Source organism: Etheostoma spectabile, unplaced genomic scaffold, assembly GCF_008692095.1.
Source record: "Etheostoma spectabile isolate EspeVRDwgs_2016 unplaced genomic scaffold, UIUC_Espe_1.0 scaffold00003582, whole genome shotgun sequence".
NCBI lineage: Eukaryota > Metazoa > Chordata > Actinopteri > Perciformes > Percidae > Etheostoma > Etheostoma spectabile.
The window spans coordinates 1-19,895 of NW_022603045.1; the positions used below are offsets into that span (position 1 = coordinate 1).

Below are 19,895 nucleotides of genomic sequence, written 5' to 3' on the forward strand. Positions count from 1 at the left end.
AAGACTTATGGATGGACACAAACGATATGGCAGTATCTGAATTTTCAAGAACGTCGACTCTACCACCTGAACAGGGACTTGACCTGTACACTCAGATTAAAATTCTGATGCTCTTAAGCGCTATGAGCTACCCTGGCTTCAACTACTTGCTGTGGAAAAAATAATCCTCTGACCTACAGATTGAAGTTTAAGTAAATGAAGACCATTGAGCTGTTGCCAGATGACACGGTCTTCTGGCCAGCAGGAGGGTAGACCATAATTTGCACAATGCCTGAGAAACACCAATTGTTATTGCACAACTGTTGAAATTGGCTAAATTGACCAAAACGGTTAAAACTCAAAGGCCAAACTCATCATGGCCACTAGCAGACTGTGAACATCCTGCAAACCTGCATGACAGATGACGTTAGCAAGCACTTCATACATTTCACACAATCAAGCTGTTGCCTTATCAGGGACTTTGACTGTGGTATTCTTTTTCGATGAAAACGTTGATAATGTTGAGTTTTAAAAAGTTAAAATGTCTGAAGGAACCAGTTTAGAAAATTAAGCATACAGCGGTCTCCATTTTTCCCCCACCTCTGACTGTAAAGAGTTGATCAGTCAAGTCTGGCAATTAACTTATGGAAAGGGGCTTCCTGCTATGCACAAGGTGGTCCTCTCTGTCTCCTGTCCCCTGGGGTCTTATCTAGGCTAAAAAATACAATGTTTGATTGGACTACTTTGATGTCAGTTTCACATTTACACAACAGAACCTCTGTTCTGTAACCAAAACGACCCCCAAAGGTGCAGTGTTTGAAGGCAGGTCAGTTCTCATTGCACAGGAAAGATGTACGGCATGTTGTCATGACAACAGCGGACCAATGAGAATGAATTGAAAGCACCAGTGAAGGAAGGAACCGCCCCCAGGTACACGGCATAAATGAGAGTATTTTTACAGATATTCAGGCTGCTTCCATGTGACTCCGTCAGAGGAGCGTGGATCAGTCCGCTGTCAGCTGCAGTGTATTATGTGTTTGTTTTGTCTGATTGTCTTTGTCTCATCATCTTCATCACACTGCTGGTTGCATTAAACCTTTTCATTCATTCTCTCAATTCGACCCTCAGCCTCCTTTTTCCTCAGAAATCCGAACGAACGCGATTTAAGTTATGTTTCTTAAAATAACCTATTGCAATTTGTGGACAAATAAACTTTATTGCTGGTGAGTACAATAAAACAACTCTCCCTCTTGATCTGCTTCCTCTTGACGGGAAAAATCCACCAGATGACTTGCCATCCAAGCATGGAATCAGCACAGAGATTTGGTGCTAACAAGATGGATGTAGGTTGCCCATTGTTCATTTAGAGATAGCACCCGCATTGTTATGATGCAAACCTGCATGAAAAACAGCCACAATTCTTTTTAAAGACTTGTGCATGTTACTTACATGATACAACAGTGTCTGAAAGTGTTCAGATTGCCAAAGTGTACAACTCATCCAGCTCATCCAGAACCCGGACAATTTTGCTCAATTTGGCCTTAATTGTTCTGGACATCTGTTATTTTTAAACAGTTAAAAGCAGGCCGGTTAGCTCAGATTGTTTGAGTGTGGTGCTAAAAATGCTAAGCACCGGCAGACACTTTAGGGTACTAAAATCGCCAAACCCTACGCCCAAAATCATCTGTATCCACCTTTTGTTTGCACAAATCGGCGATTAACGCAAAAACAAGTCTCAATCTCTATAGCTCTGCTTTCCATGTCTTTGTAGCAAGGCCAAAAACATACAGTTGTAAGGTTGTCTGCTCAGTAAGTGCAATATGAGTTACAGGTAACTGATGTGCCTAGCATTCAATCTATTTACTTCAACAAAAGCTAACTGGCCACCTAATTAGTCTGCCTTTTTTAAAATGTTACCTCGCTCCTGAATTTCAGATAAACCATGGCAATTCAGATTTGGAAATATTACCTTTTTTTGCAACCACGTGGCCTAATGGACAAGGCGTCTGTCTTCGGATCAGAAGATTGAGGGTTCAAGTCACTTCGTGTTAAACTCCTGTCTACCTCCAAAACAGTATGGGAGCATCTTGGTTTGGACTCTATAGCTATGCTTTCCACGTCTTTTTTGCAAGGCCGAAAACATATGCAGTCCCTACAAACCATTCCCAACCAGGTAGCCCATCCAGAACTCGCCCAATTTTGCTTGATTTCGCCTGGTTTGTTTCCGGAATTTTTCTTTTTCAAACACTTATAACAGGGGGCCGGTTATCTCAGATGGTTTGAGTGTGGTGCTAATAATGCTAAGCACCGCAGACACTTTAGGGGTAATAAAATCACCAAACCCCCCCAAGATCATCTGTTTCCACCTTTTGTATGCACAAACAGGCCATTTACGCAAGTGAAGAAGTTCTTGTATCTCAAAGGCATATGAGGTTGCATACCGATGGAGAGAAGGAGGAGAGAGAGAGGTACCTAGTGCATCATGGGAAGTCCCCCGGTAGTCTAGGCCTATAGCAGCACAACTAAGGGATGGTTCAGGACTCACCCAAGCCAGCCCTACCTATAGGATTTATCAAGAGGAAAGTCTTAATCCTACATGTGGAGATGGTGTCTGCCTCCTGAACCCAAACTGGAACCTGGTTCCAGGAGAGGAACGCTCTGGCTCCCATTCTACTTTTGGAAAACCTGTTCTTGACTTGCCTTTTCCCCACATCCTCTGAATGCTTAGCTAACTAAATGACTTAAGTTGGCCAATAATTGTTGCTTTTTTCATCTGTGTTGTGATTGTTGTGTGCCTTCAATATCAATCATATCAATATTATGGATATAATGAAAGAAACTGTCAAGCAAACACTTGCAACACTTTTAAAGGTTCCATGGTGTAATGGTTAGCACTCTGGCTCTGAATCCAGCGATCTGAGTGCAAAACTGAACACCCAAATGTTGGAGAAGTGATGCTTATGGGGCATCTCCGCTCCAAAAACATTGTGTTCAAAGACGTGTAAGAGATTCACTGCGAAGGATGGACCCAATCGGTGTCCTAGCCAGGATAGAACCGCTGTAGCTCGCCGAGTGTATTCTGTCCCACATCCAAATTTCATATGGCATATAGATGGAATCATAAGTTGATTAGGTGGAAATTGGTTTTTCATGGTGCCATAGACGGCAACAGTAGGATGTTGATGTTTCTTCAATGCTCCAACAATAATCTTGGTGAAACTGTAAGAGACCTTTTTACTGCAGCTGTTGGACAGTATGGCAGACCATGCACATCAGGACTGATCACGGAGGAGAGAACGTTCAGATTGGAGGACATGCATTCGAGCAGGGGGGAAGGCTCTGTCTTAACAGGAAGTTCTGTACACAACCAGAGATTGAGCGTTTTAACCGAGACTTGAACAAAAACTGCAGCCAAGTCTATGCACCCATTTTCTATGAACTGGAATCCCTGGTATCCTAGACATAGACAATGCAACAGACTTATTTTGTCTCCATTATGTCTTTCTACCCAGAATCAACCACACTTTGGAGAAATTCAAAGCTGGATTTAACAATCACTCAGTGTCATCGCCAAACCCTAACGCCCAAAATCATCTGTATCCACCTTTTGTTTGCACAAATCGGCGATTAACGCAAAAACAAGTCTCAATCTCTATAGCTCTGCTTTCCATGTCTTTTGTAGCAAGGCCAAAAACATACAGTTGTAAGTTGTCTGCTCAGTAAGTGCAATAGAGTTACGGTAACTGATGTGCCTAGCATTCAATCTATTACTTAACAACAAGCTAACTGGCCCCCTAATTAGTCTGCCTTTTTTTAAAATGTTACCTCGCTCCTGAATTTCATATAAACCATGGCAATTCAGATTTGGAAATATACCTTTTTTTGCAACCACGTGGCCTAATGGACAAGGTTCTGTCTTCGGATCAGAAGATTGAGGGTTCAAGTCACTTCGTGGTTAGAACTCCTGTCTACCTCCAGAAACAGTATGGGAGCATCTTGGTTTGGACTCTATAGCTATGCTTTCCACGTCTTTTTTTGCAAGGCCGAAAACATATGCAGTCCCTACAAACCATTCCCAACCAGGTAGCCCATCCAGAACTCGCCCATTTTGCTTGATTTCGCCTGGTTTGTTTCCGGATTTTTTCTTTTTCAAACACTTATAAAGCAGGCCGGTTATCTCAGATGGTTTGAGTGTGGTGCTAATAATGCTAAGCACCGGCAGACACTTTAGGGGTAATAAAATCACCAAACCCTACACCCAAGATCATCTGTTTCCACCTTTTGTATGCACAAACAGGCCATTTACGCAAGTGAAGAAGTTCTTGAAGGAAATAGAACACCTGTTCAGCTTTTTACTCTGGACAATGATTTGCCTCATCTTCACAACCCAGAACTCTCAACAGCAGGGTATTTTTTCGTTCCTCACCTAACTCTCAAAGAGGATTTTCCCCATTGAATGACAGGGATTTGCAAGAACTGAATGAGACCATTAACCCTCTTCAAATGACAACAACAATGGCAAAACATTGTTTCAGAGAACACAACAGTTTATTTTTGATAAACTTGTAAATGTGTGATCTTAGCATTACATGGACAATTGAGTAACATTATCCTTATTGTAGTTTCACAAACCACATGGAAACCAGAGCCAATAGCTCTATTAATCCTTTTATACCAGTATGTATAGCCAAACCGTTGTCCTTAAACTACATTAAACTCAAAAGGGCTACAGTTGTACACTATTGTTTAAGTACAGCTAGTGAAATTTTTTATTTTTCATTAGGCTATACTGATTGCATATGGCTGGCTGTTACAGAAATCAGGAAGTGATGTGTTCACATAATGTGTAAATCAAAATGTTGCATATTTATTGCAAAAGAGCTCTTAACAGAAGATTTGACACAATTTTAAAAATGGCAAATACGGTGTGTTTTTCAATGTTTTTTTTCAGCCTACTTATGTACTGCAAATGAATCACTGCTTTATAATATGGACAAACTATGTCCTCTATGAAACACACTTAGACATGGACACAATCAACCACCGGGCTGTAGTGTATAGTTTTAGGGTTGTTGCCATGAAGGGGCAGAGGGTACACAGAAACACCACAGCAGCCTGGTTTGACAAACATGGGGAGCCCTACACTAAACAGTGGTGTATTTCACTGCAGGGTTCTTTTACAAATGAACTGATTTAAGCAAATTAGTAGATTTACAGTAAAAATCAAAATTAGGACATTCCACTTATGCTCCAGTTGTGCTTGCAAAAAATAAGCCTTGTACTTTAAATGGTAGCTGTTAAATGTCTCGTTTAAATGAAGCTGAATAAAGATCCATTCATTAGTGCTACTAGGAAGCTGTAGTTAAATTCATCATCATCAGCCGTTGTTTTTGCATTCACAGAAAGGTGAAGCTCATTAGCACGAGTGTGCGCAATGGGAAGATGTTTGTTTTCATCATGAATACATATTAACTTAGGAGTTGGATGAAAACCAATGGCTGGGACTTTGCTGCTCCCTGTAGCAAATGCCAGGATGTGACCAGGGCTCAAAGTCTTCAGGAATGCTCCTCATCGTTTGTTAGAGTCCTGTCCCCATATGTGTCTCTCAGCTCTTTACCTAAAGGGAAACCACTGTTGACTTGGAGACTGGAAAATACTCAACAAATAATGACTAAGTGAGTGACTAATGGATTACTGTATAGGTATTTTGGTGAAAAAGCAATTTTATTATGACAAGCAAACGGATAACTGTATTCTTGTTTGTGGTACATAACCCTTAGCACAGCTTTACGAGTAAAGAATAAAATTAATCTGTAAATTTCCTGGATTGTCTTATTGAATAATATACTGAATAACAAATGCATACTTACTTTCAACACATTGTAGAAACTCCCTAAATTTGACCATCATCAACTCCTCTTTAGCTCTTCTGTTGCTCCCCAGTGCAGAGTAGCTTGGTTTGAGAATACCAGCTACAAAATCAGCTTCTTGACCTTTGTCCTCTCCTGGTATGTCAAGCAGCACACGCAAGCTGGGGTTCTCTCTCAAGAGTGATAAAACCTGCAGGGAAATTCAACTCCATAAATGAAAGATAACTAAAGATGATACAGAACTGTGAGGTAAATCTTACTCCATAGTGGGACAAGCCATCAATTAGTTGATCAAGACAGCTCTGCCGTTGCACAACAGTATGATATAGAACTGCACTTTTCACAAACACATCTCTGTTGGCCATGGTGACTACGAGTGGAAGACCCTCAACTTGGTATCGCCATGAGTCACAGCAGCTGACTGCTTTCTCCAAATCATCCTGCAAGGTTGCATGTTGAACCTAAATATTACAGATCAAATGTTATTTTCTCAAATTACTGCATTTAATCAACATTTACAGAAGTACTATGTACACTGTGCATTTCACTTAATATTTACTTACCTATGACAAGAAAAGTTGGAATTTTTAGTTGTTTATTTGGTAATATGAAACCAAAATTATTTTGATAATGCATTCCACCAAATAAAAGTACTGTACTGCTGTGGAATAGTCAAAAGCAAAGGCTTACTACAATAGTCTTCAGATCCGAACATTGCGCATTACCTTATTGAGGTTCTCCCTTAAATCAGGGTCACCTAAATCAGGGGTTCTCAACCTTTTGCAAGCTGGGCCCCCCCAAAGCTGGTTCATTGCAGTTGGGGCCCTAGTGCCCTACGCCCCACACACCACGAACGATAGATAGATAGATAGATAGATAGGCAGCTATTATTTTTAGGCCCACATTATTATTATTAATATTATTATCATCATCAGTAGCGGTAGGTATGCCTATTATCATTACTAGGCTATTTTTATAATGGCAGTAGTACCAGACTTCTAATGTGAGCTTGCAGATATTATTATTATTAGTAGTATTATTAGTATTATTATGAGTAGTATTAGGCTTATCATTACTAGGCTATTGCTATATATTTATATGAGGTTACATGCTTTATTGTTGTTATTATTGTTATTGTTATTATTATTATTGTTATTATTATTATTATTATCATCATCATCATCAGTAGGCTATTATCATTACTAGGCTTTTGCTATAATTGGAATTGGCACCAGACCTCTGATATTAATTTATGCTTTATTATTATTATCACTAGGTCTAATAGTAGGCATCATCTGCATTTTTTAAAGAAGCTTGCAGGTTGGTGATATTAATGTGAGACCTGAGTCTGCTTTGCCTTGCAAAGATCCTCAATTCTTGGCTCAATGTTTGATAAACATAGCCTCAAATCATCCTCGATTTGTGCACGATTACGGTATTTAGTTTTGAGTGCAGTCATTTTTGAGAATCCCGCCTCACACAAACATGTTGACGCGAAAGAAATATGAAGGTAAATTTAGTGCAAAGGTGAGAGCACGTAGATGCGATGTGAGCACTTGTAAAATATGACTTGAGAGCTTGTGAAAAAAATCTGTACCCGTGTTTTTTTTCACTTGAGTCACTTTTCCAGTACAACCACAACTCAGTGATTACAACCTCTGGAATCTGTCGCTGCATTGCTCTCTCCATCACACAGCGGTGAGTCTGCGCTCTCCAGTTTTGCAACACTTCTTGCGATACATTTGGTGCAAAACTAATTTGTACTTGTGGACTTGGTCTGTGGAGCTCTGAGCCAACAGGACGTTAGCTAGGTAGCTTTGGCTAACTTGCATCCAGCCCGCTTTTTTAAATACTGTAAATACCTTTTAATCATCTCAACACTTAAAACAGTCCAACTGAAACACTGGCGCTGAGCTCCAGGTGCTGCAGACGCAGACGGTCCGCCGTCAGTGGGGCTCGGCCAGCGGGGAAACATCGCTAGAAAGCTCCGCTGCCGACCTCGACGTGATCTGATCTCCAGCGGGACACGGAGAACTCCAGAACTTTTTGCTTTTTAATCTGCGTTGTGATTGTTGTGTGCCTTTAATATCACACATGTGGATATTATGAAAGAAACTTCCTAGCAAACCCTTGCAACACTCCAAAAGGTTCCATAGTGTAATGGTTAGCACTCTGGACTCTGAAGCCAGTGATCTGAGTTAAAATCTCGGGGAAACCTGTTTTTAAGCCACAGCAAAGGGTAAAAAGATCAACTTTCCCCATCTAGTTTAAAGTAAGCTTACAGGTTTAATGTCCTTGGCCATTTAGACTGCAAACAGTATGTTGGTGTGGGCATGTTGAGAAGTCACCTGGTCGTAAATGTAATTGGAAGGAGCTCCACTTTTGACAGTATTGACTGGAAGTGGTAGGCTTTGAGTTACATGGGGGATACACACTTTGCATTCAGTCTCGTAATCACCATAAAAATTAAGTATCACTGAAATTTGAACTTGTGTTGCTGCAGTCAGAGTATACAGTGTTCATCCTGAATGGGCCGGTATAGTGCATCAGAACTGCTTGTTGATGGTCTATTAGCTTTGGAACCCCCCTTTCCCCACAGCTTTCAATTGTCAGGTATGGGTGGAGGAGGGGCACTGTGTTCAACACTTTCTGTGTAAAAAACAACTAAAGAAGTCTCTTGGATAAGAGACCAAACTTCTGCGGAGGACCTTTTACCAAGTCCAATGTCCCTTGGCCTAGTTGTGCACTTTTGGGGTAATAGCATGGATCAAGAACCAAAACGGACACATCTGGACTCATTGTGGGAATTGTACACGTTTAGACCATGAAGACAGTTATCAGTCTATTTCCCATCTGGCAAGGACATTTCTGGATTCAGGTGGACATTGTTGACAGAAACATTGGTGGATCTTGATTCCTACCATAGGATTTGGCCTATAATGCACATTGCCTTCATTTCCCGCGCAATGTATTGCCATTGTCAAGCACGTTGCCACCCTGGTGACTTTCTTCCATGTCTCCATGAACGCCCATATATTGGACTGACAGTTGAGAAACCTTCCCTTGTTAACTATGACATGGATGACTGAGAACCTACAATAGAGTGACATGTTTAATTTAGTATACTATAATTTTTTAAACAGGTCCTACTGAATATCTGTTGGATCAGTCAGTATGGCCGAGCGGTCCAAGGCGCTGCGTTCAGGTTTCAGACTCCACTGGAGGCGTGGGTTCAAATCCCACTTCTGACAACTAGTGTTTTCATCTGGAACTAATTTCTGACACATGATATCGTGATTAAAGAATTTTTCAGTTCTTTGTATGTAAGAGGACATGAATGTGCCCAAGAAACGCAATTGCAAGTGCAGCGTTTTGTGAGCATCTTTATTGTCAACACATGTAAAGTTACCATGTTTGTACACAGTAGACATATCTACTGCTGTATTCACTGTCTGTGGCAAGTCCTTTAAAACCTGTTCTTGACTTGCTTTTTCCCACATCCTCTGAATGCTTAGCTAACTAAATGACTTAAGCTGGCCTGTAATTGTTGCTTTTTCATCTTTGTTGTGATTGTTGTGTGCCTTCAATAGCACACATGTGATAATATGAAAGAAACTGTCTAGCAAACCCATGCAACACTCCAAAAGGTTCCATGGTGTAATGGTTAGCACTCTAGACTCTGAGTTCAAATCTCAGTGGAACCAGTTTTTAAGTTGTACGTCTGCATTAGCTTAAGTGTAATGTCTTGTTTGTGTTGTAGTATGTAACCATTTTCCTGTCTTTTATGTATTATGAAACATATTTCCCTGGAAGAAGAGTTACTGTAGCTCAATGGGATTGTTCCTGGTTAAATAAAGGTTAAATAAAAATAAAATTCATCTGTAATATATCCAAACATTCCTCTCTTCATTACCAACATACTGGAAGTCGGCCATGTTTAATTGGATGCTCTCCAGTTATTGTTGTTTGGTAGATTAACATTATATTTTCCTACTTTGGGGACTTTTCATTTCATATTCTTTGTCTGACATTTTCTATTCCCTGGTTGTATTTTCTGTGACTGCATGTGGTTTTAAATCTGTTGGAGTTTCTTCAGACTAAAGCAAAGACACTGATGATGTCATCCAAAGGAATCATAAAGGACAGCAACCTGTTTCCAGAGGACACTAAAGAAGATGGAGCAACAGGAAACAGAGCAGCTCAAATAGCAAACAGCTGATTTATTCATCTGACTCGTAGAATAACGCCAATGATTAACTTGTTTTAAATATCTGGGAATGTGGAACAGCTCCATGCTGACTACCTGAAATAAAACAAGGCCACATGCTGATTATTGGGGACTTGATTTGATGGATTTATTCTTCCTGTTGTGTCTCTGTTTAAACTCCTAATTTAAAGGTAAAGTCAGCATCCACTAAAGGTTGTGTTGTTGCTGCTGACAGACTCAGATCATTATTCTAAGTGTGTGACAACATTAGGGATGGATCCCTACAGAGATAGACCTTTTAGTTAAGAGGAACATCTTTTAGTTTAGATCCTTTAGTTTCCAACAGACCAGAGTGGTGATTGTAGGAACAGTGGAAAGATGAACCAAGACGGCTTTTTATATATATATTTTCTTTTTCTATTGACTATAGTTGTGTTTGTTATTAACAGAAATCAACCTATCAACATTTCTATTTGTCATAAAGTTCCGACGTTAAGTTTAAGCTTCTTCATTCACGTTCAAGAGAAAGCCTGTTTCCAGCAAGACTATGACTTGATTCATGAAATCCTATTAATATGTGGTCAGTCCCATATGGTCTAGCGGTTAGGCTTCCTGGTTTTCATCCAGGTGCCCTGGGTTCAGCTCCCGGTATGGGAATTAGTATTTAGCCGGTGAAGGTCTGCAGAAAGATCTGTACAATACAGAGACATTGGCCTGTATTAAATCAGAGCTGTAGTTAGGTAATCTAAGTCATATGTGTTTTCCCTTGCAAACGTTTTGTTCCAATAACATTAACAAGCATACCGTTAGTTACGTTCCTTGTGTTTGTCACGATTTGGGGAAGTGATACTTGCAGGTAGTGTGGCCGAGTGGTCTAAGGCGCTGGATTAAGGCTCCAGTCTCTCTGGAGGCGTGGGTTCAAATCCCACCACTGCCAACTGCTGAAATATTACATACATTGGTACACTCCTTGCTGAGGATTGGCTAAACTTGACTTTCCAGCACCTTGGAGTAGAGTTTACCAAGGAGCCTGAGCATAGTGATACTCCTGTAATGGGCAGATGCCATTCTTCTTGAAGAGGGGAGCAACCACCCTGGTCTGCCACTCCTTAGGCACTGCCACAGACCTCCGCGCAATGTTAAAGAGGTATGTCAACCAAGACAGCCTCTCCTTACAATATTTCTCAACGAATTTAATCAATCCCTGGGGCTTTGCCACTGTGGAGTTCTTTAAACAGTAAAACCAAGGATATTTTTACTACTGTAAAACTAAGTTACAGTAAGGGTATTATACTGTAAAAAAACATGTACAGTTATGATACTGTAATCAGGAAGTTACAGCACGTTGCCAGTAAGTTAACGCAAATTCACAAAAAAAAGTCTAACAGTGTTCAGACAAACATGATTGACTTTCTTTCTTGTAAAAAACACAACTTCCTGGACTTTCTTTACAATATAGTCTGTCCATGTCCCTTGCTTCCAAATTCCCATTTTTCAATGGCTGAATCTCAACTAGCACTGACTCTGCAGAGAGAGACAATCAGAGCTGATCAGCAACAGCTGTGCTACCTGCATGATGGTTTTAACCTGGCATGTAGCACAGGACCCAGTTTCTCTTGGTGACAGGAGTGATGGCAGCTGTTTGGGTCTTTGTTGTTTGTGCGCTGACTGTTTGTATTAACAAAGGTTGTTACATTTCGTCTGTTTGAAGCTTGTATTCAAATATGTAGTGGAGTATAGCGAATGTGAAGAGTGGTGTAAATTACTCAATTACTGAAATGAAATTTAGCAAGTTCATGATATGTGGCGTCAAACAGCAGAAACATTTGATTAACAGCAGTTGCATTGTCCTTAGGCTTGAGTTTGCCAGTTGGTGGCACAAATGAAAGACATGATGATGAGCTGCAGAGGAGAATGATTAGAGGTAAGAACGTTAGTGACAGAATCTTTCAAGAGCTACTTACGGATACTAACTGAAGTTATTTTGAACTACAGCTATGCTGCTCTCCTTGTGTGTGTACGTGTACACAATTCAGCAGTAAGCCAAACTCCATTCAAATGAATACGGGAGTCAGGATATAGTGTCCAAGCTCCTGGTGATTTATTTGGCGTCACCGTCATATACAGTATGAATAGGAGTGAAACTGTAGAACATAAACAAAAATATACAATAAGCAAGATGCACAAAGTTTAAACTGTAATATAAACTCTACGTAGCTGCTAACAGTACATCAGTTGTATAGTATTTTAAGTATACGGTCAACTCCGGCTGTGTCTCAAATCGCGCACTTCCCTTAGTGCACTTACAGAAGTACACTTCGTGCACTACGTACTATCTTGCATAGTGCGTAAATTTTGACAGATGAGTGTTGTCTCAAATCGCGCACTTCCATGTGCACTTACCGGAAATGACGATCACATTTCATCCCTTCTTCTTCTGTACAATTGGGAATTTCACCTCGGGAGAGCGTTCCAGTCTGCTATTGTGTTTCGCGAAAAATTATTCCTGCTTTGTTTTTGATATTTTAACAAAAAAAAAAGTGATATATTTGCTCCGTGTCACGCCAGGATGACGATTGCAACACCGCCGTCATGTCACCCCCCCATTAGCTGAAAACAGTACACACAACTGTATCGTAATATTCGTTCTTGTTACTGCACTCTTAATTCATTATTAAACCTATTCTTTGCAGTCCACTCTTTTATGTATATGCTTATGTTTCTGCTCTAAAAAATAAGTAAAATAAATATTCATTCATTACGTTACTGTTCATTTTAATGCTCAACGGTTTCATGAGGACATTGTGGCCCAGAGATAAGACTGTTGTTATGAAGCATTAACCATACAACTTACCTAATAGACAAACCATCATTACATCTTTTATATAAGTTGTATTTTTGTTCTAAATGGTCTTCATACAGTGACAATACAATAGAGAAAGCAGAGGTAACAGAATTGACATTTAAATAGACCCATTCCTTTATATTCATTATATGTTTGCTACAGTCATGCAACGTGTAATACAAAAGATAACAAAGTTATACTTTTAATATAATTTTATTTAAAAATGTGCTTGTAGTTCTGCAGGCTCGCCCCAGGCCGTAGCTAGTCTGATGGGGACAGGGACATGAGGGGGGGACTTCAGACTCTCCAGGGGATCCTTCTACGGTCTGATGGCCATCGTTGCCCCTAAATGACAGCCCTCTATTCCTCGTTTGTCCCTGAAGAGACGGGTTATACAGGATAATCATCAGGTGGAGGCAGTATAAACAGTATATACATCAGGTGGAGGCAGTATAAACAGTATATACACATCAGGTGGAGGCAGTATAAACAGTATATACATCAGGTGGAGGCAGTATAAACAGTATATACACATCAGGTGGAGGCAGTATATACAGGATCTACATCAGGTGGAGGCAGTAACAGCAGATACGTTTTAACATTAGCGTTACGCTACTGTTAAAGTTCCCGGCAGACAATCAGCTGATCGCTATTTTGCTGAGCTAACGCTCACATCAGATTATGAACACCTTGTTAAGATCATACATCTAACACTAAAATCGTCTACAATGGGACGAAAGTTTAACACAAACAACAGTATACTACAACACATGTAACGTTAGCTTATAACTTATTTGCTAATATGGTTAAACTGCCGCTGTTAGTTAGCTAAGGTTGGCTTGCTAGCACGTCAAATTACGAGACTAATAAACGTTAATTCATGGTATAAAATTATTATCGACTGTAAAATTAACCAAATATACATTTACAAGGGGCTTATATGTATAGCAAAAAGACTCACGTTCAACTTGTATTGCTCCGTTGGTCTCGCTATCGCGTCTTCGGCCGCCGCTATCAAGTTTTTCAACGGTTGTTAGCTCCGCCCCTTCCGCTACGTAGCCAAGATGGCGACCGTTGAGTGTGGAAAGTGTCCATCGGTCCGCACTCAACTGTCTGGACGTTTTGAGTGCACCATCCGGGTACTTTAAGTGCACTGCATTTGACGCACTTCGACAATGTGAACGCACTATGTACTCAAATAGTTAGTATTTAGTACAGAAGTGCGCGATTTGAGACACAGCCATAGCATGCAGTTAAGCTAATACGTGTGGTTGATACTACAAGTTACCAATTTACAAAAATATGGCTTGGTAAAACATTCATCGCAAAAATAATGCCCAGATATTGTTGTATGATCTGTGTTAAACTAGTACTTACAGACGATGCTTTCGAAGGCATACACAAAAGAAGGATGGCAGCAGATGAAATAAGTGAGTCCCTTCAACAAAAATAAGGCTGCCTGCTGAAACTAAAATGGCCGACTTTCTGTTCTGGGTCAAAGTGTATCTCAAACTACAATAATTTAAAGGGCCGGTAGCGGGTTAATTCCCTAAACTTGAAGGCAAAACAACAGCTGTGTCTCCCAATGATGTCTCCATGAAGAGGGCCTTTGCACTTCTCCAGTCAATGGAGTCCAAGTTGATCCAAGCCGCTAAAAAAGGTGAGCAGGGTCTATGAAACCATATTGGGAAAATACTGCAATTGTATTAACAGCTGAGGTTCTTTGTGGCACAGTGTAGTAAATTAAGGTTAAGTTGTCTGGCTTTTGGAATGGGGATTCCAACCCATGTTTAATTTAAGCTATTTTGACCATACAATGTGGGTATAAAGCTGGCTTCTCAAATTATTCAGACATTTATATAGTCAGTCAGCCAACTTAAGCAAAGGTAGCGCTGTAGAGATTGTGGAATTTTCCAAACCAAGTAAATGCAGCACATGAACACACTGCTGTGCTAACTTAATCTCAATACAGATTCTGTAATGATGTAAACTAACGCCACTGGCCTAATTACCAATTAAATGTTTTGGAGGTATCAAGTCTTAAAAGGAAGTCTTAATACTTTGTTTTTTAATCAAAAACAAAGAAGCCTTAATGGTAAATATTTACAGTATTCATGTCAAGGGTAGTTGGGAATTAACGATTTCTACGTATTTTTCAGCACAACTGGAAACCAATGAAGTGGAAGCTGAGGCAGCTATTCAAAAGCTTGCAGATGTTCAATTGCCCCTGAACGGACCCAAACCGGGCGACCAGGCTGCCAACCAGACGCTGGGCGACCAGGCTGCCAACCAGACGCTGGGCGACCAGGCTGCCAACCAGACGCTGGGCGACCAGGCTGCCAACCAGACGCTGGGCGACCAGGCTGCCAACCAGACGCTGGGCGACCAGGCCGCCAACCAGACGCTGGGCGACCAGGCCGCCAACCAGACGCTGGCGACCAGGCCGCCAACCAGACGCTGGGCGACCAGGCCGCCAACCAGACGCTGGGCGACCAGGCCGCCAACCAGACGCTGGGCGACCAGGCCGCCAACCTGACGCTGGGCGACCAGGCCGCCAACCAGACGCTGGGCGACCAGGCCGCCAACCTGACGCTGGGCGACCAGGCCGCCAACCTGACGCTGGGCGACCAGGCCGCCAACCTGACGCCGGTTACCTTATCAACCTGATGTGTCTTTGACATATTTCTGCATGTACCTACTTATATCTGTGGTGATATTAAACTGAACAGATTTTACCATACTTCTCTAATTTCTAAGCAATGAATGATTTAATCTGCCAGGAAGCACAACGGTTTCTTTTTGCCATCACTTTAAGCATTCCTACAGTTTAGATTAACTACAACAGTCAGCATGGCAAGTACCCACTAGTAGGCTTGAGTCTATTTAGTTTATAACTTGTTTTTCCTTTTTGTCTTGGGGTCAAATTTGACTTAAGTTTCTTTATCAGAAATGAGTTTCTATTAACCAAAATAACATGGGTGGTTATCAATGATCTTTGCTATTAAAATTACTTATTTCATTGAATTTTAGGGTTTTAAATGCGTAGTGTTTGGTTTTCTAGGTCAATTTTGCGCTCCAATGGAGCGCTATTGTGCAAAAAGGTTGTGTGTGTGTGTATACATACATCTAAAAGAAAGTTGATGACATAAAGAATAGTGATGTAATAAAAAAAGTTGATGTGTATATGCATTAATCTAAAAGAAAGTTGATGTGTATATGCATTAATCTAAAAGAAAGTTGATGTGTATATTAGGGGTGATCCGAGTATCCGGCTGAAACGAGTATCCAGTACGGATAAAGCAATTTTGCCGAGTACAAGTATTATCCGAGTAATATGAGTCAATATTCGTGCTCGGATTGAATAAAACTCCTCAACTGGCCGCGCAGCGTTCTGTGATAGTCACAGATCATTTCTGGTGAACGTGTTTTCAGACATGCTGCTTGGTTAAATGCAACTCCCGTTGCGTCTCTGCCATCGGAGATCTTTTTTTTTTACTGTCAGCTGCCCCCCCGCCCCCCTCTCTCTCTGTCTCTCTCTTACTCATACACACACACACACATACATACATATACCTGGTGTGGAAATAAAAATAACCACAAAAAAAAATCACACTGATCATAAAAAAATAAAAAGTTAAAAAAAGAAAGTTATATTGAGTATGAAAACTCTTGTTCATTACATTTACTTCATAATTATAACCCCATGTGTTGTATTCATTGTTGCAAAACGTTCTGTATATACAGTAGTTTGTTAGTTACCATGACAACACCATTGATCTGAAGCTCAATGCTGTCATGTAAATAGTTTTCAAATCAGCAATAAATATAACAATTTTGATCAACTCATATCAATTGCATGCTTAAATAACATACCGGTTAAAGCCCCCCACATTTCAAGAGAACCCGACCCACTTCCGGTTAAATCTGACCACTTCCGGTTTAGGCCCCGCCCAGTCCGAGTACGGATCCGGATACAGATAATTCATTTGGTAACAGATACAGATACAGATAATGCTGTACTCGCTCATCCCTACACCTAACCATGTGTCCTGTATCATAGCTACATGTATGACCTTTGCAGCAAAAGAACGCATGAAAATCAGGTTGGTATTCAGTGAGGTTGATTGGTTGTTTAGAGGCTAAAAACAGGTTTAAACTAACTGTCCCTGTTTAAGGCTGTTGGGTGCTAACTCTAGCAGGAGGATAACACGGGGTAGACACCACCGATTGGTTTCATTTCTCTCTCCACTGACAGACCTCCTAATGTACAAACTACAGAGCTACGTGTTGAAATTAACTGGAATTCTTCTTTAAAGAAAAGTCCATACAGTACTGGCAAAGAGTTTGAATCACCTTCTCATTCAATGTGCTTCCTTTATTTTCATGACTATTTCCATTGTAGATTATTGCTGAAGGCATCAGAACTATGAATGAACACATGTGGAATTATGTACTTAACAAAAAAGTAGTAATAACTGAAAATGTGTCTTATATTCTAGTTTCTTCACTAGCCTTGTTTCCTCTCCTTAGCCGTGGTTTCCTAGCCTTGTTTCCTCTCCTTAGCCGTGGTTTCCTAGCCTTGTTTCCTCTTCTTAGCCGTGGTTTCCTAGCCTTGTTGCCTCTTCTTAGCCGTGGTTTCCTAGCCTTGTTGCCTCTCGTTAGCCGTGGTTTTCTAGCCTTGTTTCCTCTCCTTAGCCGTGGTTTCCTCGCTGCTATTGGACCATGAAGGCCTGATTCAGTCTCCTCTTAACAGTTGTTCTAGAGATGTGCCTGCTGCTAGAACTCTGTGTGGTATCATCTGGTCTCTAATCTGAGCTGCTGTTAACTTGTGATTTCTGAGGCTAGGGACTCAGATGAACTTATCCTCAGCAACAGAGGGGACTCTTGGTCTGCAGCGATTAGAGACGATTCTCTCCAACCAATCAGCAGTCTGCAGTGATTAGAGACTATTCTCTCCAACCAATCAGCAGTCTGCAGTGATTAGAGACTATTCTCTCCGACCAATCAGCAGTCTGCAGCGATTAGAGACTATTCTCTCCGACCAATCAGCAGTCTGCAGGTTTTCACCTTTTGGTATCTCCTCAGCAGCTTGGAGCCTTGATTGAGGTAGTACTACATAAAGTACATGTAGCAGGTACTTTATGTAGTACTATATAAAGTACTTGTTAGCAGGTACCAGGGACTTTTATCGTCATGGAAAACCTAAAAAGGTGAGTAGAGGTGAGGAGGTACCTTGTGGTTAGATAAATGTTGAGGGGTTCTGATCAGCGGTTTCTTCTCCCTGCTGCTTCTATCTTTACTTTACACTAAAGTCTTAGAGTTCTTCCCTCATCTTCTCTAAGTCATTCAAGACTTTTTGACAGAGATCAGCTGACTGGATGATGGTGTTTCCTAGCTTTTTAGACCAAACTACTCCACTACTTGGTGCCAGTTCAGGAACTTGTCCCAGAATCCTCTGAAAGTCCTCCATGTCTGTCAGAGTCTTTCCAGCCTGAAGTTCAGCTGATCTGTCCTCCAACTTCTCACATGTCTTCTTTATTTTTTCCAGGTTGTTCTTCAGCGGTTCAACCATCTCCATGAACTCTTTCCCCAGCTCTTCTACTTTCTTTGCACTTCCATTCTCTTTCATTGCTTTTGTTACATTTCCACCAAAAACCACAGCTGCTCCTCTGGCTACTGTTCCTCCTCCTGCTAACAGTCCCACTGCTACTGCTAACAGTCCTACTGCTAGACTAACCCCCCCAGTGAACCAAGCAGCAACAACCAGGATTCCTAGTCCTACTGTTGCTCCTAGTCCTAGTCCTCCAGCAACAGCCCCTGCTGTTATGACTCTTCCTGCTCCCTCCTGTATCTCTCTGACTCCATCAGCGATCTTCCTAAACTCTCCTTCAATCTGTCTCATTTTCTCTTCACTGTTGGCGAACCTTCTGATGAAGGAAGTTGCATGTGTAATAAATGTGTTCATCAGTTCAGACAGATCAGGACGGAGGTTTTTGCTCCATCTTCTTCTTGGAACGTAGGCCATCTTTACTAATCTTGCTCTGCAGAGACTGTTGAAGAAGCTGAGAACCAAAGAGACGTCATCAGATAAGTGACCACTCTCCAGAGCTTCACGGTCTGATCTCTTCTCAGATTCACTCATTAACACTTTGATTTATTAGTGGTTCTTCTCACCTGTTGGTGAGGCTGTGCAGGTAGAGTCCCACTGAGTGTGCTCAGTCTGCACTGATCAAAGGGTCTGCAGCTCCACAGCCAATCAGCAGAGGGGAAACACTGTCTGTCTTCTCAACCAATCAGCAGAGAGAGAGACACACAAACATAAATATAAACTGAAGCAATACACACTTTGACTTTAATCCATCCCAGCAAAATCAACCCTAGTGGTAATTAAAACCAAAGGCACAATTATTATCAGACAAACTCGGAGTTTAAACAGCAGAGTAAACTTCATCCCACATGAACTGTAATACTGATATAAATAATAACACTAATCTGATATTTAACATGGTGGACGGTTGGTTTATTATTTAACTTTGGACTCTTGTACTGAGAATATTTTATTGAAGCTGTAAATTCATGATGATGACCTCTGATCAGACCGGATCCTGGTTCATCCAGAGAGAGGACAGCTAGTTTGGGTCTCTGGGCCCTATCTAGCATCCAGTGCACAAAGAAGCCCGTCCTTGGTAAACAACAAGGTACTACACAAGTACATAGTACATGGCTTATCTTATTGCCTTTTCTTAAAACTGCATGTGATTGGCCTATAGACTCATAAGAAAGCCTCCATCTGGTCTGTATCATAAACAGCAGAATGTATTTTCATACAGAAAAATGACAAAATCATAGAGCAGAAAGCTTTTGATGTGGTTCAACACACGCTTCTGCAGCTTAAACTGGTTCTCAATGCGGATAAGACTAAATTGATGTTGTTTAGTAACACTAGGAAGGTTTCTTAAGTTCCTCCTTCTGTGTTCACTTTGACTGGAAATGT

General features: G+C 41.0%; 1 protein-coding gene, 2 long non-coding RNA genes and 1 other non-coding gene across 4 annotated transcripts; 2 read left to right on the forward strand and 2 right to left on the reverse strand.

Annotated features, from left to right (window-relative positions):
* The first annotated feature begins 1,581 nt into the window (after positions 1 to 1,581).
* Positions 1,582 to 18,238, forward strand: LOC116676649 (uncharacterized). Its single transcript, XR_004328796.1, has 3 exons — positions 1,582 to 1,592; positions 5,400 to 5,406; positions 18,170 to 18,238. It is a non-coding gene; the product is annotated as an uncharacterized LOC116676649 (long non-coding RNA).
* LOC116676648 (uncharacterized) lies at positions 5,530 to 6,183 on the reverse strand. Its single transcript, XR_004328795.1, has 3 exons — positions 6,110 to 6,183; positions 5,850 to 6,039; positions 5,530 to 5,596 (listed from the first exon to the last, which is right to left on the reverse strand). It is a non-coding gene; the product is annotated as an uncharacterized LOC116676648 (long non-coding RNA).
* trnal-aag (transfer RNA leucine (anticodon AAG)) lies at positions 10,912 to 10,993 on the forward strand. Its single transcript has one exon. It is a non-coding gene; the product is annotated as a tRNA-Leu (tRNA).
* On the reverse strand, positions 18,036 to 19,197 carry LOC116676646 (uncharacterized). The gene is made up of 2 exons (XM_032507611.1): positions 19,076 to 19,197; positions 18,036 to 18,963 (listed from the first exon to the last, which is right to left on the reverse strand). Exon 2 carries the CDS (start codon positions 18,924 to 18,926, stop codon positions 18,216 to 18,218), a length of 711 nt encoding a protein of 236 aa, XP_032363502.1. The 5' UTR covers positions 18,927 to 18,963; positions 19,076 to 19,197; the 3' UTR covers positions 18,036 to 18,215.
* Between the last annotated feature and the right edge of the window lie 698 nt (positions 19,198 to 19,895).

Excerpts from the sequence above, each read along its gene's own strand:
- LOC116676646 (XM_032507611.1), bottom strand. The coding sequence starts at position 18,926 with ATGGCCTACGTTCCAAGAAGAAGATGGAGCAAAAACCTCCGTCCTGAT.